Source organism: Larimichthys crocea, chromosome XVII, assembly GCF_000972845.2.
Source record: "Larimichthys crocea isolate SSNF chromosome XVII, L_crocea_2.0, whole genome shotgun sequence".
Lineage (NCBI taxonomy): Eukaryota > Metazoa > Chordata > Actinopteri > Sciaenidae > Larimichthys > Larimichthys crocea.
The window spans coordinates 6,801,013-6,822,492 of record NC_040027.1 but is presented as its reverse complement, the minus strand read 5'-3'; the positions used below and the strand labels follow the sequence as shown (position 1 = coordinate 6,822,492).

General features: G+C 47.6%; 3 protein-coding genes across 3 annotated transcripts; 1 reads left to right on the top strand and 2 right to left on the bottom strand.

Moving 5' to 3' along the window:
* Nucleotides 1–2,461: 2,461 nt before the first annotated feature.
* Nucleotides 2,462–3,908, bottom strand: LOC104939023 (growth arrest and DNA damage-inducible protein GADD45 beta). Its single transcript, XM_010755493.3, has 4 exons — nt 3,659–3,908; nt 3,459–3,557; nt 3,124–3,352; nt 2,462–3,019 (listed from the first exon to the last, which is right to left on the bottom strand). The coding sequence occupies exons 1-4, from the start codon at nt 3,700–3,702 to the stop codon at nt 2,906–2,908; spliced, it is 486 nt and encodes a 161-aa protein (XP_010753795.2). The 5' UTR covers nt 3,703–3,908; the 3' UTR covers nt 2,462–2,905.
* Nucleotides 3,909–9,075: 5,167 nt separating this feature from the next.
* Nucleotides 9,076–12,559, top strand: zbtb37 (zinc finger and BTB domain containing 37). The gene is made up of 4 exons (XM_010755092.3): nt 9,076–9,448; nt 9,736–10,665; nt 10,755–10,854; nt 11,339–12,559. The coding sequence occupies exons 2-4, from the start codon at nt 9,755–9,757 to the stop codon at nt 11,861–11,863; spliced, it is 1,536 nt and encodes a 511-aa protein (XP_010753394.3). The 5' UTR covers nt 9,076–9,448; nt 9,736–9,754; the 3' UTR covers nt 11,864–12,559.
* Nucleotides 12,560–16,644: 4,085 nt separating this feature from the next.
* On the bottom strand, nt 16,645–19,401 carry serpinc1 (serpin peptidase inhibitor, clade C (antithrombin), member 1). Its single transcript, XM_010755093.3, has 8 exons — nt 19,293–19,401; nt 18,511–18,874; nt 18,218–18,433; nt 17,998–18,135; nt 17,510–17,728; nt 17,251–17,425; nt 17,107–17,171; nt 16,645–17,026 (listed from the first exon to the last, which is right to left on the bottom strand). The coding sequence occupies exons 2-8, from the start codon at nt 18,871–18,873 to the stop codon at nt 16,850–16,852; spliced, it is 1,353 nt and encodes a 450-aa protein (XP_010753395.2). The 5' UTR covers nt 18,874; nt 19,293–19,401; the 3' UTR covers nt 16,645–16,849.
* Between the last annotated feature and the right edge of the window lie 2,079 nt (nt 19,402–21,480).

Below are 21,480 nucleotides of genomic sequence, written 5' to 3'. Positions count from 1 at the left end.
ATGTCCTCTAGTAGCCTCATTGTCTGTCCTGTCTCTAGTTAGCCTCTTATGTCCCTTCTAGCTAGTACCTCTATGTCTGTTAGCTTCTAGTTTAGCGACTATGTCCTGTTAGCTTTATAGCATCTATGTCCTGTTAGACTTCTAGTTATGCTCTCTGTCCTGTTAGCTTCTAGTTAGCCTCTATGTCTGTTAGCTTCTAGTTATCCTCTCTGTTCCTGTTGAGCTTCTAGTTAGCCTCTATGTCCTTGGTTCAGCTTAGCATTCTAGTTCACTGTTAGTTCTAGTTAGCCTCTATGTCCTGTTCGCTCAGTTAGCCTCTATGTCCTAGTTAGTCTCTAGTTAGCCTTATGTCCTGGTTAGCTTCTAGTTCCAGCTCTATGTCTCTATTTCATGCCTTCCGTTAGCCCTCTATGTCCTGTTAGTTCTAGTTGCCTATACGTCCTGTTAGCTTTAGTTAGCCTCATGTCCTGTTAGCTTCTGTTGCCTCTAGTCCTATTAGCTCTAGTAGCCTATGTCTGTTAGCTTCTAGTTAGCCTCTACATCCTGTTAGCTTCTAGTTAGCCTCTACGTCCTGTAACTTACGAGGGGTTACCAAAGCTAATGCTAACGCGCTAACATGGAGTTTCAGAGGTCATGTGACAGGAACATGCTGTGAGTCCTCAGTGATGCTGATGGAGGTGGTGGATGGAGTCCTCAGTGATGCTGATGGAGGTGGTGGATGGAGTCCTCAGTGATGCGATTGGCGGTGGTGGATGGTGTCCTCAGTGATGCTGATGGAGGTGGTGGATGGAGTCTCAGTGATGCTGATGGAGGTGGTGGATGGTGTCCTCAGTGATGCTGATGGAGGTGGTGGATGGTGTCCTCAGTGATGCTGATGGAGGTGGTGGATGGAGTCCTCAGTGATGCTGATGAGGTGGTGGATGGAGTCCTCAGTGATGCTGATGGAGGTGGTGGATGGTGTCCTCAGTGATGCTGATGGAGGTGGTGGATGGTGTTGGTGTATTTCAGGAATAGCATGTTTATTTCGGGTGGATGTGTCACAGTTATTTCTGCTGTGGGTGCCTGCATCACGTTCACCGTGGAAGCCCGGACACAGCACCCCTGATTGGACCATCAGGCGAGCAGCTGATGGGAGCCCCGCAGCCACGGACACGCTCGTATGAGAGTCCTGACGACTACGTCACTGACCAACTATAGGTATGAAAGAATGGCTCCACTGTTAGATGTCACAGAGAGGGGGAGGAGGGAGGCTAACTAGAAGCTAACAGGACGTAGAGGCTAACTAGAAGCTAACAGGACATAGAGGCTAACTAGAAGCTAACAGGACGTAGAGGCTAACTAGAAGGACATTGAGGCTAACTAGAAGCTAACAGGACGTAGAGGCTAACTAGAAGCTAACAGGACATAGAGGCTAACTAGAAGCTAACAGGACGTAGAGGCTAACTAGAAGCCAACAGGACATAGAGGCTAACTATAAGCTAACAGGATGTAGAGGCTAACTAGAAGCTAACAGGATGTAGAGGCTAACTAGAAGCTAACAGGACATAGAGGCTAACTATAAGCTAACAGGATGTAGAGGCTAACTAGAAGCTAACAGGCTAAAGACTCTGTGTTGTTGTGTCGGTTCAGGACTGTCTGTGTCGAGCTGTCTAAAGACTCGTGGCTCCGTCCACCCCGCTGGCTCCAGCAGAGACGGGCCGGTTGCCAAAACAAACAGGCCCGTGGCGTCAGCAGAGCGGCGGAGTCCCCGTGACATCAGGATGTGACATCACGGGCAGAGGCTGCGGGCTGTTTGTACAGAGCTGCAGCTGGAAGGATTCTAATGTTCACACAACGTTCAGAAAACATCAGCACAACACAGCTGATCAGAGGCTAACCAGCTACGAGCTAACTACAGGCTAACTGTGAGCTAACTTTTTAAAGTTCTGACTAAATATGTTTATCAGTGAATGTTTCCTTTGGACTTCATACACTGAAAAGTTTTATTTTGAAATTCAAAGTTTAATCGACAGACAGACCAGGCTAAGCTGTCAGAAGCTAACTGGGCCAACACACTTTGAAGCTAACGCTAACAGGATGTTGAAGCTAACCTAAAACATGCTAACATTTGAGTAATAACATCAGTTAGCTTAGCATAATAGCTTAGCATAATAACAGCATTCATGATAAACTAAAGGGAAACACTCGTAGCTATGCTAGCTCCTGATGCTACACTGACTTCCTGTTTTACCTGGAGGAGGTTATGACATCACAGGTCGTTTATTCACCCGACGATTAAAATTAATGACGATCGTCTGGAAAGATTTTAAGATCTGACACATGAAGAGTGAAAACCCGATTGGGTCGATCAGGGTCAGACCAGAACCCACAAAGAGCCACACACGCGCGCACGCACACACACACACACACACACACACACACACACACACACACACACCTGCATGAATGACTGAGTCGATGGTTTCGTGTCGATCAGTAAATTTATTGATTAGATCAAACAGTTTTCATAAACAAGCTCTGTCCCTTTAAAATCAGCTGTGATGTCACAGCTGTGATGTCACAGCGTACTCCGTGACATCACTCAGTTCATAAGGACGTCATGTGACGTCACGTGTCATGTGACAGTTCAGGTGAGCAGCAGCTGCCGCTCAGCCACGCGTCACGTCATCAAACTCTGCAGCTCCTGACCCGGATACTCCGGATCCAGCTTTCAGAACCCGTCCGGTCCCGGTGTCTCAGGCGCCCTCCGCTCAAATCAATCCTGTGTTCAGGCGGCAGGACGGTCCGGTTCGGTCCGATTCCTGTCTCAACTCAAACGCCGTGGCTCCTGTTCAGCAGGTTCGGCTGTTTGGACTCTCACCGCTCCTCAGCGGTCTGACTCGGCTCTGGTTGGTCCCGGTCGGGCTCAGCGGTCCTGCAGCTCCAGGTACGGGACCCACTGGTTCCGACAGCGGCTCTCCTCACAGAAGCTGCTGATGCTCTGCAGGGCCAGACTCTGCAGCGGCTGGACCGGAGGGTTCTGCAGAACAGGACGGAGACGTTAGACACATGTGACGTCACAGCGCGTGTGTGTGTGTGTGACGCAGCAGATCAGCTGATCTGTGATCAGGCACGTGGACTCACCGTGACCAGGATGCAGTGCAGGTCCCGGGGCTCGTGCTCGTTCCCGTTACAGTCCTCGGGGCTCCCCTCGAGCACGTGCGCGAGCCTGCGCATGCCGGACACGCGCAGGATGTTGACGTCATTGTCGCAGCAGAACGCCTGCAGCAGCGTGAAGTGGATCTGCAGCGCGATGTCGTCATCGTCCTCCGCGTCCGTGGCGAGCACGCACAGAACCACGCTGTCCGGGTCACTGCGGGGGGAACAGAACCAGGTCAGAATCTGCATGCTGTCACGATGAGAGTGAAGCTGCTGGGCCGAGCCGAGCCGGGTCGAGCCGGGCCGGGCCGTGTACTTACACATTCATGAGTTTGGCGGACTCGTACACTCCCACCGTCAGACAGGCTTCCCGCTGCGCCGCCACCAGCAGCTCCTCCAGAGCCGGACCGGGCTCCATCCTGCGGGGACACACACGGTCAGAACCGGAACCACAACAACAGCAGAACACATCATGTGACGTGAGCACGAACCGGTCTGTGACCCGGTCTGTGGGACTTACCGTTTCTCGGTGCCGTTGGTTCCGACCAGCTCCTCCAGAGTCATGTTGTTCAGAAAGTCCAGCAGGTCCAGGATCAGAACAAAGGTCCGCAGCAGGCTGCTCCTGGTACCGGTACCGTCCCGTTAATAAAGTCCACAAAGAGTAATCCACACCGACACAGTCCGCTACAGTCCAGTTAGTCCGGGATAGTCCACGTTAGTCCGTGGTTCTGACGTGAGAGGCTCAGTCTGCTGCTCGGAGCTCCGGGTCCGGGACTTTATACGCTGTCTCCGCAGTGGGCGTGTCCCCTCCCGGCCGCTCGGAGCCTGATTGGTCCGCAGCTGTCAATAGATCCCCCGGACTCTGCGCTCATTGGCTGCGCGCGCAGCAGACGCTGGAGAGCCCACGTGGGTGGTTTCGGAGAATCCCCCCCCCCCCTGTTTTCCTCTGGAGGGATTTCCAGGATTCAAGGACCTGGATCAGGACCTGGTCCCTGCTGTGCAGAGAGGAACAGAGTCAGAACCGAGCCGGACCTGACCACTTCACACACACACACTGGATCAGAACCTGATCCTGATCAAACTTCATGCAGACTGATAAATGAGTAAACCCACCAGGTTCTGGTTCTGGTTCTGGTCCTGGCTCTCTGCAGCTCTCAGACGCCCTCTGGTGTCTCTGCAGTGACACCAGCAGACATGTCGGAACAAGCCGGACCGAAACCCGCTCATCAGAACCGAGACGGGGGGGCTACACACACACTAACAAACACACACACACTAACACACACACACTAACAAACACACACACACTAACAAACACACACACTAACACACACACACTAACAAACACACACACACTAACACACACACACTAACAAACACACACACACTAACAAACACACACACACTAACACACACACACTAACAAACACACACACACACTAACACACACACTAACACACACACTAACAAACACACACACACACACACACTAACATACACACACACACTGTACACACTGTACAACAGGTTCTGGTCTGGTTCTGGTCTGATTCGGGGTTTTGAAAAGTTCTCCTGGAGACTTGAAGGGTTTTCCAGGATGCCTTGAAGGTGACTCTTCCTCTGCGGTCCTGTGCTTCCCCCTGCTGGTCTGAACCGGATATTACAGACTTTTACTTTGAAATATATATTTTTTCAAACGTCCTGATGAAACTTTTTAATTTTTAAATTTTCAGTTTTATTGAAACTTTCTGAAACATTTTAATGAAATATTCAAATAAAAAGTTTAATTTTTAAATTAAAGTTTAAAAACTGTTAAATTATTTTTAAAATTAAACTTTTAGAAATTAAATTTTAATTTAAAAAGTTTAAAAGATTTCAAAATAAAGTTTTAGATTTCAAATTAAAAGTCTAAACTTCAGTGACTTTGAAAAAGTAATCTATTACTTTCAGTCACATGACTGAGTGTAAACACTGAAAACTCTTGAATGAAGTCAATGTGACTGATTATTGATCAGGTATCGGGTCATCAACGAGGCTCGTTAGCAGCCAATCAGCTTTCACTAATGAAACCTGTGAAGTGGACGCAAACTGATCACATGACCTCTGATGGAGTCAATTATTGATCCTGATCAAACCATCGATACCTGTGATCACATGACATCACTAATGACATCACTAATGACATCACTAATGACAGCTTCACTGAAACTCTTCAAGTCTCAGATGATTTTTAAAGATTGGTTGATTTTAAGTTGATTGAACGTTTAATTAATGATGTTAAAGAGTCATTGATCACTGATTAAAGATTTTTATATTGTTTAGTTTCACCGTCTAATTTTCAATCATGAGAATCAATAAAAGTTTCAAAACAACTTTAAAATAAAACTTCAAACGTTAGTTTGAGCTCATGTTTTAAATTCTGAAAATTGAAACTCAAAGTTTGATTTTAGTCAAATAAAAAGTTTGAAACAGTTTCAGTTTTTAAATGGATCAAAGTAAATTTCATGTTCAAAGTTTCAAATCTAAAATATGAAAAAAAATAAAGTTTACCACATTTTAAGAAACTTTATAAAGAGTTCATGATTTGAATTTACTGAGCTAAACTTTAATATAAACATTCAGATGGTTTATAATTAAAGTTTATTATAAATAAAGTTTAAATGTTTCAAATTAAAGTCTGTGTTAAATTAAATTCAGAATCCACAAACACACTAAGTAATCACAATACACACTGTGTGTGTGTGTGTGTGCGTGTGTGTGTGTGTGTGTTGACACTCTTCAGTCTGCAGTCGTTCCTCTCACACCTCGTGTCTCTCTGAGCTCAGCTCAGTCTCAGACTTAAACTAACTTCTTTTAGAGTGTGTGTGTTTACTGTGTGTTTACTGTGTGTTTACTTTATGTTTACTGTGTGTTTACTGTATGTTTACTTTATGTTTACTGTGTGTTTACTGAGTGTTTTTAGTGTGTTTACTGAGTGTTTTTTAGTGTGTTTACTGAGTGTTTTTTAGTGTGTTTACTGAGTGTTTTTTAGTGTGTTTACTGAGTGTTTTTTAGTGTGTTTACTGAGTGTTTTTTAGTGTGTTTACTGAGTGTTTTTTAGTGTGTTTACTGAGTGTTTTTTAGTGTGTTTACTGAGTGTTTTTTAGTGTGTTTACTGAGTGTTTTTTAGTGTGTTTACTGAGTGTTTTTTAGTGTGTTTACTGAGTGTTTTTTAGTGTGTTTACTGAGTGTTTTTTAGTGTGTTTACTGAGTGTTTTTTAGTGTGTTTACTGAGTGTTTTTTAGTGTGTTTACTGAGTGTTTTTTAGTGTGTTTACTGAGTGTTTTTTAGTGTGTTTACTGAGTGTTTTTTAGTGTGTTTACTGAGTGTTTTTTAGTGTGTTTACTGAGTGTTTTTTAGTGTGTTTACTGAGTGTTTTTTAGTGTGTTTACTGAGTGTTTTTTAGTGTGTTTACTGAGTGTTTTTTAGTGTGTTTACTGAGTGTTTTTTAGTGTGTTTACTGAGTGTTTTTTAGTGTGTTTACTGAGTGTTTTTTAGTGTGTTTACTGAGTGTTTTTTAGTGTGTTTACTGAGTGTTTTTTAGTGTGTTTACTGAGTGTTTTTTAGTGTGTTTACTGAGTGTTTTTTAGTGTGTTTACTGAGTGTTTTTTAGTGTGTTTACAGAGTGTTTACTGAGTGTTTTTTAGTGTGTTTACTGAGTGTTTTTTAGTGTGTTTACTGAGTGTTTTTTAGTGTGTTTACAGAGTGTTTACTGAGTGTTTTTTAGTGTGTTTACTGAGTGTTTTTTAGTGTGTTTACTGAGTGTTTTTTAGTGTGTTTACAGAGTGTTTACTGAGTGTTTTTTAGTGTGTTTACTGAGTGTTTTTTAGTGTGTTTACTGAGTGTTTTTTAGTGTGTTTACAGAGTGTTTACTGAGTGTTTTTTAGTGTGTTTACTGAGTGTTTTTTAGTGTGTTTACTGAGTGTTTTTTAGTGTGTTTACTGAGTGTTTTTTAGTGTGTTTACTGAGTGTTTTTTAGTGTGTTTACTGAGTGTTTTTTAGTGTGTTTACTGAGTGTTTTTTAGTGTGTTTACTGAGTGTTTTTTAGTGTGTTTACTGAGTGTTTTTTAGTGTGTTTACTGAGTGTTTACTGTGTGTTTTTTAGTGTGTTTACTGAGTGTTTTTTAGTGTGTTTACAGAGTGTTTACTGAGTGTTTTTTAGTGTGTTTACTGAGTGTTTTTTAGTGTGTTTACAGAGTGTTTACTGAGTGTTTTTTAGTGTGTTTACTGAGTGTTTACTGTGTGTTTTTTAGTGTGTTTACAGAGTGTTTACTGAGTGTTTTTTAGTGTGTTTACTGAGTGTTTTTTAGTGTGTTTACTGAGTGTTTTTTAGTGTGTTTACTGAGTGTTTTTTAGTGTGTTTACTGAGTGTTTTTTAGTGTGTTTACTGAGTGTTTTTTAGTGTGTTTACTGAGTGTTTTTTAGTGTGTTTACTGAGTGTTTTTTAGTGTGTTTACTGAGTGTTTTTTAGTGTGTTTACTGAGTGTTTTTTAGTGTGTTTACTGAGTGTTTTTTAGTGTGTTTACTGAGTGTTTTTTAGTGTGTTTACTGAGTGTTTTTTAGTGTGTTTACTGAGTGTTTTTTAGTGTGTTTACTGAGTGTTTTTTAGTGTGTTTACTGAGTGTTTTTTAGTGTGTTTACTGAGTGTTTTTTAGTGTGTTTACTGAGTGTTTTTTAGTGTGTTTACTGAGTGTTTTTTAGTGTGTTTACTGAGTGTTTTTTAGTGTGTTTACTGAGTGTTTACTGTGTGTTTTTTAGTGTGTTTACTGAGTGTTTTTTAGTGTGTTTACTGAGTGTTTTTTAGTGTGTTTACTGAGTGTTTACTGAGTGTTTTTTAGTGTGTTTACTGAGTGTTTTTTAGTGTGTTTACAGAGTGTTTACTGAGTGTTTTTTAGTGTGTTTACTGAGTGTTTTTTAGTGTGTTTACTGAGTGTTTACTGTGTGTTTTTTAGTGTGTTTACTGAGTGTTTTTTAGTGTGTTTACTGAGTGTTTTTTAGTGTGTTTACTGAGTGTTTACTGAGTGTTTTTTAGTGTGTTTACTGAGTGTTTTTTAGTGTGTTTACAGAGTGTTTACTGAGTGTTTTTTAGTGTGTTTACTGAGTGTTTTTTAGTGTGTTTACTGAGTGTTTACTGTGTGTTTTTTAGTGTGTTTACTGAGTGTTTACTGAGTTTTTTTAGTGTGTTTACTGAGTGTTTTTTAGTGTGTTTACAGAGTGTTTACTGTGTGTTTACTGAGTGTTTTTTATTGTGTTTACTGAGTGTTTTTTATTGTGTTTACAGAGTGTTTTTTAGTGTGTTTACTGAGTGTTTACTGAGTGTTTTTTATTGTGTTTACTGAGTGTTTTTTAGTGTGTTTACAGAGTGTTTACTGTGTGTTTACTCAGGTTTAATAAAGAATCTAAAGTTCTTCTGTTGATACTTCATTACAACACACATGGTGACGTCATAATGAATAATAATCATACATATATCATATATGTACTTACTGTATGTGTGTGTGTGTGTGTGTGTGTGTGTGTGTGTGTGTGTGTGGTTGTGTGTGTGTGGTTGTGTGTGAGTGTGTGTGTGAGTGGTTGTGTGTGAGTGTGTGTGTGAGTGTGAGTGGTTGTGTGTGAGTGTGTGTGGTTGTGTGTGAGTGTGTGTGTGTGTGTGTTTGAGTGTGTGAGTGTGTGAGTGTGTGAGTGTGTGTGTGTGTGTGTGTGTGTGTGTGTGTGTGTGTGTGTGTGTGTGTATGAGAACTCTTTGCCAAACTCCAAGTGCCATGATGACCTCTCTCCTCACAGATGCATGCTGGGAGCTGCAGTCTTTCCCGCGGCAGTTCACTCAGCTGCTGCTGGACGTGAACTACATTTCCCAGCACGCCCCGCGCGTTTTCTTCCTTCCCTCCTTCCTTCCTGCAGCCTCGGCCCTTCTGCCGTGAAAAAGGAAGATGAAAAGCAGCGGCGGTCCGCCGACACAGAACCGAGCCTGAACCGAGCCTGACTTCCAGCGCAATGGCGGCAGAGCGGCTGCTGACGGACCGGAGCCCGAGCTCAGCTGCTGTTCCTCGGCCTTGAAGCTGCCACGAGCGCCGCTGGAGCTGCGGAGCCTGGAGGAGCAGCGGGTGGAGCTGCACCAGCCCGGGCCGGGCCGGGCCGGGCCGAGCCGTGCTGAGCCGAACCGAGCCGAGCCGCCGTCATCTCCCGCGCTGCTAACGATGCTCAGCTAGCTGCAGAACTGAAGCCTCGACTGCACCAGACCCGAACCAGACTCTGCCCGAACCCCCTTCAGGTGAGAGTCCACAGAACACCTGGAGGAACACCTGGCCCCCTGAGACCCGGTCCGGATCAGGTCCAGCTGGATCAGGTTCTGTGATGCCTCCAAGTTATCTGAAGTGAAGCATCACAGATTCAGGTCTCTGGTTCTGATCTCTGGTTCTGGTCTCTGGTTCTGCTCAGACTAGAACATTTTTTCTCCATAAATATGATCCACTCTCACCAAAATCAGAGTTGGTGGTGTGTGACTTACTGTGTGTGAACACACTTGGTTCTGGTTCTGACCTGGTTCTGGTCTTGCAGTGTCCCCGCAGGCTGCAGCATGGAGCGCTCCGGCAGCATCCAGCTGGACATCCCGGACTTCAGTAACTCGGTTCTGTCCCACCTGAACCAGCTGCGTGTTCAGGGCCGGCTGTGCGACATCGTGGTCAACGTGCAGGGTCAGAGCTTCCGGGCGCACAAAGTGGTCCTCGCCGCCAGCTCGCCGTACTTCCGGGACCACATGTCTCTGAGCCAGATGAGCACCGTGTCGCTGACGGTGATCCGAAACCCGACCGTGTTCGAGCAGCTGCTGTCGTTCTGCTACACGGGCCGGCTCTGCCTGCAGCTCGCCGACATCATCAGCTACCTGACGGCCGCCAGCTTCCTGCAGATGCAGCACATCATCGACCGCTGCACGCAGATCCTGGAGGGGATCCACCTGAAGATCAGCCTCGCCGACATGGACGAGGAGCCGGCGGAGGAGGCGCGGGGCTCCAGGAGGACCCTGGAGGCCGTGGTGCGAGGAGGTGCTCACGGCGGCCTGCGGCTGCTCGGAGCACGAGGGGGAGGGGAGGCGTGCGAGGCGGTCAGCCCCGCCGAGGAACCGCTGAGCCCGCCGCCGACTGTGGAGCACAGCGGCCTGGAGGGGTCCGGGCCCGCCGTCAGCAGGACGGGCAAGGAACCCATCCTCCGAATCAACCGGGCCGGGCAGTGGTACGTGGAGACAAGCAGCGAGCCGGAGCGGACCGGCAGCGCCGAGGAGAACAGCGGCATGGACCGGGTCAGGATCAAGACGGAGAGGATGGAGGACTGGATCGGAGCCGGAGAGCACCAGGAGGAGGGCGGGCCAGTGGAGGAGGGCGCCACTGTGATGATCGACACGTCCGGACGCAGCACGCTGGTGACGGCGCCGCCGGGCTCGATGGGCGGGCGCAGCGCCCAGCCATCGTCCAGCTTCAGCGAGACAGACAGGTGAGTCACGGCAAACGGACAGGTGAGGAGGACATGCCGCAGAGCGCTGACCGTGGACACGCATGTCTTAACATGTTCACGTGTTTCAGGTTCAGTCCTACCGGCAGCGTCGTCGTCCTCGCCGAGCGTCAGAGAGCAAAGAGCGAATCACCGAGCAGGGCGGACGAGCTGAGACAGCCGAGCTCTCAGGTACCAACAACAAGAACAGGTCCAGTCAGACAGGTGACAGGTGGACTGAAGACAGGTGGACTGAAGACAAGTGACAGGTGGACTGAAGACAGGTGACAGGTGGACTGAAGACAGGTGGACTAAAGACAAGTGACAGGTGGACTGAAGACAGGTGACAGGTGGACTGAAGACAGGTGGACTAAAGACAGGTGACAGGTGGACTGAAGACAGGTGGACTAAAGACAGGTGGACTAAAGACAGGTGACAGGTGGACTAAAGACAAGTGGACTATAGACAGGACATAGGTGGACTGAAGACAGGTGGACAGACTAAAGACAGGTGGACTAAAGACAGGTGGACTAAAGACGTCTTTCTGGATTCAGGCTTAGTTTGTATCCAGTCCTCTATGTTGATCCATAAAATCCAGTTTGATGGAGTTTGTTCTGGTCTGGTTCTGGTTCTGGTCTGGTTCTGGTCTGTCTTAACATGCGGTTCTCTCCTCCAGGGGGAGGAGCATGCAGCGTTCGATATGGGCGGTTACGAGGACTACCTGAGGGAGCAGGTCGGGGACCGCTGGTTCCGATACAACCCGCGGCTCACCTGCATCTACTGCTGCAAGTCGTTCAACCAGAAGGGCAGCCTGGACCGCCACATGCGGCTCCACATGGGCATCACGCCGTTCGTCTGCCGGATCTGCGGGAAGAAGTACACCCGCAAGGACCAGCTGGAGTACCACATCCGCAAGCACACCGGCAACAAACCGTTCCACTGCCACGTCTGCGGGAAGAGCTTCCCCTTCCAGGCCATCCTCAACCAGCACTTCCGCAAGAACCACCCGGGCTGCGCCCCCCAGGAGGCCCACAGCGCCTCCCCCGAGACCACCACCGCCTCCGTCACGTCCAGGGGAGGTCCGAGCGACGAGGCCTCCCCGAGCCAGGAGGAGCCCGAGGGCGGTGGCGGGAGCAGCAGCGGTGGAGGCCAGTACGGTGAAGGTCCCCAGGCCTCGGTGTCCACCACAGGGCCTGACTGACCCCGCCCGGGTGGAGGTCGGGGGGCGGGGGTGACAGACGTGGAGGGGCACCTGAAGCGAGCGAATGAACGGACGCCTCCGAGTCCGGACCGAGATTTTTCCGCTTTAAACCGCATCTACCTTCACGAACCGAACCGAACCGATCTAAGCTAAATGAAGAAACGCCACACACTCCAACAACCTCATAACCACACGACGCCCTGGGCGGTCCTCGTCTGCCTCCGTCTACTTCGTTAAGTTACAGATTTCTACTTTTATATTTACAGGTTCACCGAGCAGCATCACCACAGAAACTCTGCCAAACTTCTCAGTGCCACTTCAACAGATCAGATCCTTCATCTGCCTCGAGACAATCGGAGCCGCCGGGTTCAGCTCATTAACCCGCGAGCTCGTTAAAGTGCCACAAAGGCTCCAAACGAGAAAACCACAAAGTCAGTGTGATCGAGTTCTCTGACTGAAACCTCGAACCACGACGTCTGATCACAGGTGTTTAATGTTGGAGCTCGTTAGTGTTCGTTCATTAACAGAGTCACCGAGCGTCAAAGTCTGAACGAGTCCAATTAATTAATTAAATCATTTGTCTCGTTTAAATTCATTAGATCTGAAGCTTGTTTCGTCTCTGTGACTCTGATCAGATCTGTAATCACTGACGTCCTCTGAAATATTACATCATGAAGGTGACCTTTAATCTGCACCTGGAGCTTTCAGCTGCATCCCATGGTCTTCCTCGGTGAACTGAACCTGCTCAGGTGTCATCATCATCAGAACAGGTGGTCGTCCGTCATGGGGGACGCTGCAGCCCGTTCAGGCTCGAGCGCAGCTCCAGGTCCGCCGGTACGTCACCGCCTGTTCAGCACCCGGGTGAAGGCAGTGGCATCATCTGAAAGCTCTGGGATGAAAGATAATACTCTGGTTGTTGAGCTGCGATCACACTGAGCTCAGTAATTTGGCCTGAACAGAATTTTTTTGAGGGTTCTGGTCGGTTGTAGGACCATCGGCAGCCTGTTGACTGAACGGACTCTCAGCAGGAAACCTGGACGGCGTCCAGCCTCAGATAAGCTACAGCTCAGTTACCTCTCATCACTACGCAATACAGCTGCTGCACCGCACAGCACAGCACCACCGGGGGGCGCTCCGAGCCATCGGGCGCCCGGCAGTCTTCTCAGATATTTTTATAACAAACACGAGTTTCTTTGTTTCTTTGTTTTTGTTTTGTTGCTCTGACAATGTGTGACGGACAGAAGCTTCGTGTTCGAGATGTCGTGACCCGATCGGGAACTTCTGTTGCGGTAATGACGCATTAAATCTGCCGCAGATTGAACTGAAGAAGAAGAATTCAGAGGCGCTGCGCTGCCACAGCTAGCCTCCGAGCTAACGTTAACCTCCGAGCTAACGTTAGCCTCCGAGCTGACGTTAACCTCCGAGCTAACGCTAGCCTCCGAGCTAACGTTAACCTCCGAGCTAACGTTAGCCTCCGAGCTAATGTTAACCTCCGAGCTAACTGTATTCCTGTGGTTCAAAGCTAGCTAGCCACAGAGCTTTGATGTTAATAGAGTTAATAAGCTAACATTTTTTTGCTTACTCATTCTGTCCAGTTGTATTTTTAAACAGAATCCTTAAATCAGAAAACAAACAGAAAAGGACTGGCTAGCTAACAAGTAGAAACAGCTGAGTCACCGTTCAGCTAACGTTAGCCTCCGAGCGGACGTTAGCCTCCGAGCTAACATTAGCCTCCGAGCTGACGTTAGCCTTCGAGCTGACGTTAGCCTTCGAGCTGACGTTAGAGACATTAGCCTCCGAGCTGACGTTAGCCTCCGAGCTGACGTTAGCCTCCGAGCTGACGTTAGCCTTCGAGCTAACATTAGCCTCTGAGCTAACATTAGCCTCAGAGCGGACGTTAGCCTCCGAGCTAACATTAGCCTCTGAGCTAACGTCAGCTCGGAGGCTAATGTCAGCCTCCGAGCTAAGCTCAGCTCTGGTGTTAACGGAGCTAATGTTTGTGAGCTAACGTTGACATCAACATAAAATGGACATTAGCTTGCAAGCTAACAGATTTTCGCTTATTCATCGTGTACATGTTTTTGTTGATTAGCATTAATCAGCTAACTTGTTTTTGCTGAGTCATTATGATTAATTGCATTCTCCATTTAAAGAGCTAACGTGAGGTTAGCTAACGTGAGGTTAGCTAACGTGAGGTTAGCTTTCTGTCACATCGGGTTCAGTTAGCGGCAGTAACATGTTAGCTCACCGGCTAACGGGCAGTTAGCTTCTCCAATCAGAAACGGTTCGGGAACGTTAAAGTAACGTTCTGCAGTAGAGCTAATGCGTCATTACGACACGCGGTTCTGATCGGGTCAGCGCTGATCGGATGGTGACAGGACGAGAAGCCAGACTCTGTCAGACCAGATGGATGTAGTAGCCGGGCCGTAGAGCCGGACTAAACAAAAACCCTCCAGAGGTCAAAGTTCACCTGCTGGAGGGCGGGAACAGGTCGGATCACCTGGCAACCAAAGGAAAGATGAGGCGGCCGTGTTGGCCCCCCAAACGGTGCAACAACTCGAGCACTTATCGGATCAAACAGAACTTTATTATAAACCTGCATATTATCAGAACGTATTTAAACATGTATGAACTGTGTCAGTAAGCTTGCAGTCTGATTGGACGGCGGCGGGCAGGTAGCACACGGATCGGCTGTTACTGTTTTTCTACAGAGCTGTGAATCATTCTCAGTGGACGCTCCATTTTTTTATGCAAGTGAAGCCGGCGGCCGGTTCTGTCCTCACTCCGGGCCGGCTGGACTCTCCTGCCGGCACCGCTGCACTCACTCTTCAGGCTAACCAGGAACTATCAGGTATCAGACTCTTCAACGTTTACCTTCACACGTAGCAGAACGCTAACGGCTAACCTCAGTGCGAGCTACGCGCCGCAGAAACAAACTCACCTGCAGCAGGTGAGGCGAGGACGACACGGCAGGGCTGGGCAATATGGATCCTAATCAGTAACCATGACAACGACAAGACCTCGCCAACGTACCACGGCCAACGGAACAGTACTGGTTTCTGATTGGCTGCTGGGTGTTCATTATGAATCACCTCGTCCTTTGTTTTCACGTTCCCGCTCTCGTGTCACGCGATCTCTGCTCATGAATCCACGCCGGACTGAAACCGCCAAACGTTTATTTAAATATACAGAAACATTTTAAGAGTTTGAACACGCCCACTTTTATCTGCTGATTAAATTAATGAACTGAAACTAAACGAACTGATTAGGTCTACGTGCTTCTTCACCGGGTCGTTAACCGTAATTAGAAACGAAACTTTTTAAAACTGCCAGTGTTACTTAGCAACATGCTAAGACCTTCTCGGCTAACGATATCAGCAAAACATTTTGTAATTGATTTGATTTAAATGGATTTAAACCTTCACGACGTGTCGACTTTATTCCGTATGGATTTTTCCTAAAGCTTTTGTCAGTTACGTTAGCGGTTTGCTCGTCAGAACAATAACGAGTTTCTTAATTTAATCGTCAGAACATCCAGGGACAAGAAGCTAAGCTAACGTAGCAGCTGACCGTAAACGTTCAAACGTTTCAGGAACTGAAACTCAAACACTATTTCACATCACAACATGAAAATGTCGCTGTGCAGCCCGGCTCCGACAAATCCAACCGACTCGCCCTGCAGGAACTGACTGAACCAGACCGAACCAGAACCGCGCCGCAAAGACGTGAAATGACTTGATCAAATTCTACTTTTAAACTTACTAAATCTGAACTGGTCCAGACCGGGTCAGGATCATTTCAAGCCAGAAGACCAGAACAAGTTGTTTCTGGAACAAACGGGTCCGTCTGGTCCGGTTCGATCCAGTCTGGTCCTGCTAATCTCTAAAAGGAGGAAAAGTTGGATCCGACAGGACTCGTCGGTTCTTCTCGTCTAAATTCTTTTTTGAAACTTTAAAATTGACTCCAGAATTTCATCTGAACTTTATCTTAAAGACTCGGAACGGACTTTTCCTCTCGATGGTTCTTCAGTTTCATCTTCAAACTGTGAAAACAGCCAAACCTCATCATCTTCATCATCTTCATCATCATCATCATCGTCTTCTTCTTCATCGCGTCTCTGACTCAGTCGAGGCTTCTTTTGATTCAGCCTGAAACTTTTTATTCGATTTTCTTTTATATTCAAATGTTTGGATCATGAATATTCAAATATCTGGGTCATTAATATTCAAATGTTTGGATCATGAATATTCAGTAAGTTTAAACCACAACATGCCTAATAATTATGAATCAAATCATTTAGATATATTCACTTAATGAGATTACTCTTACTGTTGATTCCTCAAATATATCCTAATATATCAAACAAAGTTTAGTAAATTAACTTTTAATACTGTACGTTTTCTAAGGAGGAGGTACTTAACGAGCTCGTTAGTAGAAGAACCTGAAAGGTTTCACGTGAAGATCTTTTATGTTGCATGTCAAAATGTTAAAACATGTTGGTGGAGGCGGGGTGGGGCGGGTGGAGGTGGGTGGAGGGGCGGGTGGAGGGGGTGAGGCCAAAGGTTGATTATTAGTTCAGAAAATGTGAAGAAGCTTCTTTCACCATGACCACTAGATCACTCACAGGTCGCATCTCCTTCAGAGGAAATAAAGCACTTTAAGTGTCGACCGGCTCCGCCTCTTTTTTACCCACAGTTCAACACTGCACACCAACCATGGCGGTCAGGACAGCGTGAAGATTAGTTAGCAAGTGGAGGATTTAAAAATTTAAAACCAACTTCAAATGGTGGATAAATGTTTTAATAATTAATTCAAGTGAGCGAAACATGCGGCTTGTTCAGTTAATTAAAAAGCTCGTTAACACCTTTAGTAAACACCTGCGTTACCATGAGGACTGTGTGCACTGAAGTGAACTGAGGCTTGTTTGTTTGATATGAGGTTGTTTTTATGTCGCCACATGATACAATGAAAGGCGGCGGGAGGTTTTCATTGGTTGCAGGGGTCGGACACGCGGGCGGTGAACAGCAGTGCGTTGATGGTCGACTCTCTGATGAGCAGCAGGAACGGTCGGTCGGCCTGAAACACCTCCCGGTTCAAGTTGATGGAGCGACCGATCGCCACCACGGCGGTGGCTGCCGCCGCCTCGCTTCCCTCCTCGTTTACCTGCAGACAGAACAGGGAGAGTCAGGACTCAGCTGTTAATTTAAACCAATCAGTGAGCTGCTCTGAGTGATGTCACGGACCTCCAGGAAGGCTTTATGGAAGGCGTCTGAGATGTGAAGCCCGTCGCTGCCGTCCTCCAACATCCCTGAAACACGCACAGTGTGAACAAACATGCTGGTTTTAGCCCCGCCACTTGTCCAGGTGTGTCCCCACCCCCCTCTCACCTGGCAGACTGGCCTTCTCGGCGCTGAACAGATGTGTCAGTCCCATCGCCTCCAGCTTCTCCTTCAGACTGAAGCTGTCCTCCACCCTGAACCTCGGCACGTGGACGGACACCGTCATCTCCTTCATCTCATCCAACCAGCTGGTCAGCTTCTTCAGGTCCAGACTCTCCTCCACCTTAACACACAGACACAGTTTACCTGTTCACAGATGGGGTGTGATGCAGTGCAGGTTTAAAGTCATGAACTGGCGTAGGGTTACCTTACTGAGCGCGGTGCCTTGGGTCGGCAGGATGATCACCATGGTGATGTCGTCTCCGCGGTACGGCATCTCCAGCAGCTGCACGTGGTCGTCAGGGAAGTACCTGTACCTGAACTTGGTCTCCTGGTACATCATGTTCACCTGGCAGGTGCGACTGTCACTGACCCGGAAGTCCGAGACGTAAACGTTGTCTTTGTCGAACTTGTTCTTCCACTGACCCTGAAAGTGGAAACCGAGTCCATCAGCGCTCAGACGGAAACTCTGAACTCGTAACAAAGACTTCAGCTGCACCTGCTGCACCCAAACTGAAGCCAGGTTAAAAGAGGACAGTGTCTCCTTCTATGCAGACGATCACCTGCTTTATATTTCTGATTCTTTGGCCCCTCCCACTTAAGTCATCTATCCAATCATATCAGTTTTTAAAGTCACAGTGACGACCTGAAACACCTTCACACCTACAGGTGAGACTGGAGGCGGGGTTTAGGTACCTTGAAGTAGATTGTGTTGACGAGGACCAGGATTGTGTTGGAGTCCAGCGATCCGGCCGGCAGTGTGTCCTGGATCAGATTCTCCGTCTTGTTGGAGATCCAGTTGTTGATGGTGACCCGGGCCTTATCCGGGTTCTCCTGCAGCACAGAACCGATCGGATCAGTTTGAGGACTCTGAGCGATCCATGTGATGAGGTGGACTCGTGTTGGGTCACCTTACCTTGAAGTTGAGAGGCAGCAGTTTGGCCCCGTACACCGTCTCGCTGATGTTCTGGTACGTCTCGTTGAAGATCAGAGATTTGTCTCCGAACAGTCGGTTGGCAGAGATCAGCTCGGTGGTCTCGTCCTTCTTCCTGTACAGACGACAGTTGAGTTTGGCGAAGAAGAAGTGGACCTGATCCGACGTCTTCTCTTTGATGGTGTCGAACTCAAACACCTGCCGACAGAAGAAGAACAATGTTTACAGTTCACGGACACAGACATGAACACCTGAACACGATGCATGGTTCTGACCTTCATGATCTGCTCCAGCGTCTCGTTGCAGGCTCCCAGTTTGGTCATGGCGAAGGCGGTGGAGATGCTGATGGGGGACATGAAGATGTTGGACTCGGGGGTCTTGCTGAGAGCGAGCTGTTTGTACAGCGACAGCGCGAAGCGGCCGTTAGCCTTCGACAGCTCCCACACTCGAGGGTTGGTGGACTCGGGGACCGGCTCCGGCTCCGTGGTCGGATCCTCTGGGCCGTCCGTGTCGGGACTCCGGTAGATGCAGCGCGGCTCGAGGGCGAGGTCTCTGGGTTTAGCACTGCAGATGTCCGATTGGACGGCGAAGACGAGCGGCAGGAATGCCAGAACCAACAGCCAATCAGCAGCCCTCATTCTGAACAGAGAGCCAATCAGAGGTTTGTTATAGTGTCTCTGAAAACTGATGATTTTATAATTGATTGACTCCCTGTGACTCGCTAGTCTGTGATCAGCAGTAATGTAATCAGAACAAATACTCGAGTACAGCTGTCTGTCAGGATTTAAAGATCCATCAGACTCGATAACGCTCGTTACTCGTCTGAGCTAGTTTCATCAGACTGTCAAAATAAAAGCATCCTTGTTTGTCTCAGTTTGAGTTCTGCAGATTTTTAGTTAGACTGATGATGGGAATGTTTCAGGTTTACAGACTGGTGATCAGTCTGTAAACCGGATCAGACGGTTAACTCTGACCTCAAACTGAAGAACAGAAACTAGTTTATGACTTTCAGAATAAAACAAACATGCAGTCTTCAGATTAATGTCTATAATCTTACCTGAACAGGTAGAGTGTCCAACGTGTTCTGACAGCTCGCTCAGTCTGAGCTGGACCCAGGTCAGTGTCCTGCAGAGCACTGAGACATCACAGCAACCTTTGAGACATTGATCTGTGAGTCAACAGCTCCAGGAACAGCTGCTGCCACCAACGCTGACCGCCCATCAATAACACACCGCTGCAGGGGCAACAGCAGCCAGCAGGGGGCAACGGCAGCCAGCAGGGGGCGACAGCAGCCAGCAGGGGGCAACAGCAGCCAGCAGGGGGCAACAGCAGGGGCAACAGCAGCCAGCAGGGGGCAACAGACAGCAGACAGCAGCCAATGAGACAGATGAATTCAGAAAATGACGTGACTAACTTTGAATCTCTCTCTCAATTCAGCTTTTTGTCATGGGAAACATGTTACATTGCCAAAGCGTGTAACAACAAACAGCACAGATAATGTTTTAACATAAAATACGGAATATTAAATAAACAATAATAATCAATAACATAATAACAATAATATAATCAATATGTACAAAGTTCATCCTGTCCAGCAGGAGGAGACGGGCTCAGTCTGTCCTTCTTGTCCTCTGGACGTCCTTCTCTGGTTGCAGCGTACAGAAATCTTCCAGCTATGTGTGCACATTGCTGGACTTCCCCCGCAGGTATGGGAGTTTTGTGTGGGGTCCAGTGTCTCATAGTCCCTCTGTGTGTCCACCAGTCTGTGTCTCTAATGTCCTGGTATAGCTGCAGGGGTTAAGAAGTGCAGCTCAGTCTCCACCTCGCGTTGTGTGCAGTGGGTGCACAGCCTGTCCTCTCGGGCAGCGGTCTGTCTTGCCTTGTCTCTGTCTCTGCTCTGCCTCTGTCCAGGCTGTGTCTCTGTCTCTGTCTCTGTCTCTGCTGTGTCTCGTCTCTGCCTGGTCTCTGCCTGTGTTTCTGTCTCTGTCTCTGCTGTGTCTCTGTCTCTGTCTCTGCCTGTGTCCTGTCTCTGTCCGCTGTGTCTCGTCTGTGTCTCTGTCTCTGTCCAGGCGTGTCTCTGCTCTGTCAGGCTGTGTCTCTGCCTGTGTCTCTGTCTCTGCCTGTGTCTCTGTCTCTGTCTCTGCTCTGTCAGGCTGTGTCTCTGTCTCTGTCCAGGCTGTGGTTGCTGAGTCTGTACAAACGTCTTCCTCAGTCTGGGGTCGTTGCACAGCTCAGATAATCTGCCATGAGTATCGTCTGTTTAGGAGTTTGCTTTGTGTTTTGGTTGCAGATGTCCAATAGTTGTGTAATTGTCTTTTTTTAGTTCTGATTTGGTGGGGCGGATTGTGTGAGGGCGGTCTTGGTGCCCTGAGCTGTTGGTGCTGATCCGGTGGACCAGCTGGCTGAGGGGACTCCCTTCTTTGCTCTCCTCTTGCCTTGCAGGGCTTTGTAGGGTAGGAGCTGGGCTCGCTGGCTTTGAGGTGTTTGTAGAATTTGATGGTCTTTTTTGGATCCGAATTAAAAGGGGAAATTGTCCTAATTCAGCTGGACATCCATTACTGGGGGTGTTCCTCTGGACTCTGAGAATGCTCTTACAGATCTCAGTATGCAGGCTTTCTATTGGCTGTTTGTCCCATTGTTCAAAGTCTTGATTTGTAAGAGGGCCCCATACTTCACTACCATACAGTAAAATGGGTTCAGTTACAGAGTGGAGTATTTTGAGCCAGTTCTAGCGGTTTATCAATAAACTGAGGACTTCTTTAGGCGAGGAAAAAGCTTCTTCCTTGTCTCTGAGTTCATTAATGGCCAGATTAAATTTCCTGTAGAGCTAATTTTGAGTCCTAATATGTGTAGTTATGTGTGAGTTCAATGTCAGCAGAGCCCAGTAAGAACTTTTGGTTTGGGTTTCCCTGACATCTGGGTCGTTTCTGGAAGACCATGATCCTGGTCTTCTCTAGGTTAACTGTCAGGGCCCAGGTCTCACAGAAGTTCTGCAGATGATCTAGTTGCTGTTGTAATGCCTCTTTAGATGGAGCTAACAGTATCAGATCATCTGCAAAGAGTCAGGCATTTAATATCTGTGTCAGAGAGAGCGAGGCCAGGGATATTTCAACTGTTCCAGTGATTTAGCAAATTCATCAATCTAAATGTAACAGGGTGGGGCTGAGACTGCAGCCCTGTTTCACCCCTCTGCTTTGGGGGAAGAAATCTGTTTCCATGTTGTTGATCTTCACAGCACATTTCAT

What these genes read in the sequence shown, in the direction of transcription:
- serpinc1 (XM_010755093.3), bottom strand. Translation starts at nt 18,873, where the DNA reads ATGAGGGCTGCTGATTGGCTGTTGGTTCTGGCATTCCTGCCGCTCGTC. An exon ending in AAGGCACCGCGCTCAGTAAG is followed by an intron (nt 17,426 to 17,509) that starts GTAACCCTACGC and finishes CTGTGTGTTAAG; the next exon opens with GTGGAGGAGAGTCTGGACCT. An exon ending in CGAGAAGGCCAGTCTGCCAG is followed by an intron (nt 17,172 to 17,250) that starts GTGAGAGGGGGG and finishes TGCGTGTTTCAG; the next exon opens with GGATGTTGGAGGACGGCAGC.
- zbtb37 (XM_010755092.3), top strand. Translation starts at nt 9,755, where the DNA reads ATGGAGCGCTCCGGCAGCATCCAGCTGGACATCCCGGACTTCAGTAAC. An exon ending in AGCTTCAGCGAGACAGACAG is followed by an intron (nt 10,666 to 10,754) that starts GTGAGTCACGGC and finishes CACGTGTTTCAG; the next exon opens with GTTCAGTCCTACCGGCAGCG. An exon ending in TGAGACAGCCGAGCTCTCAG is followed by an intron (nt 10,855 to 11,338) that starts GTACCAACAACA and finishes TCTCTCCTCCAG; the next exon opens with GGGGAGGAGCATGCAGCGTT.
- LOC104939023 (XM_010755493.3), bottom strand. Translation starts at nt 3,702, where the DNA reads ATGACTCTGGAGGAGCTGGTCGGAACCAACGGCACCGAGAAACG. An exon ending in ACCAACGGCACCGAGAAACG is followed by an intron (nt 3,558 to 3,658) that starts GTAAGTCCCACA and finishes GTGTCCCCGCAG; the next exon opens with GATGGAGCCCGGTCCGGCTC. An exon ending in TCCGCCAAACTCATGAATGT is followed by an intron (nt 3,353 to 3,458) that starts GTAAGTACACGG and finishes TTCCCCCCGCAG; the next exon opens with TGACCCGGACAGCGTGGTTC.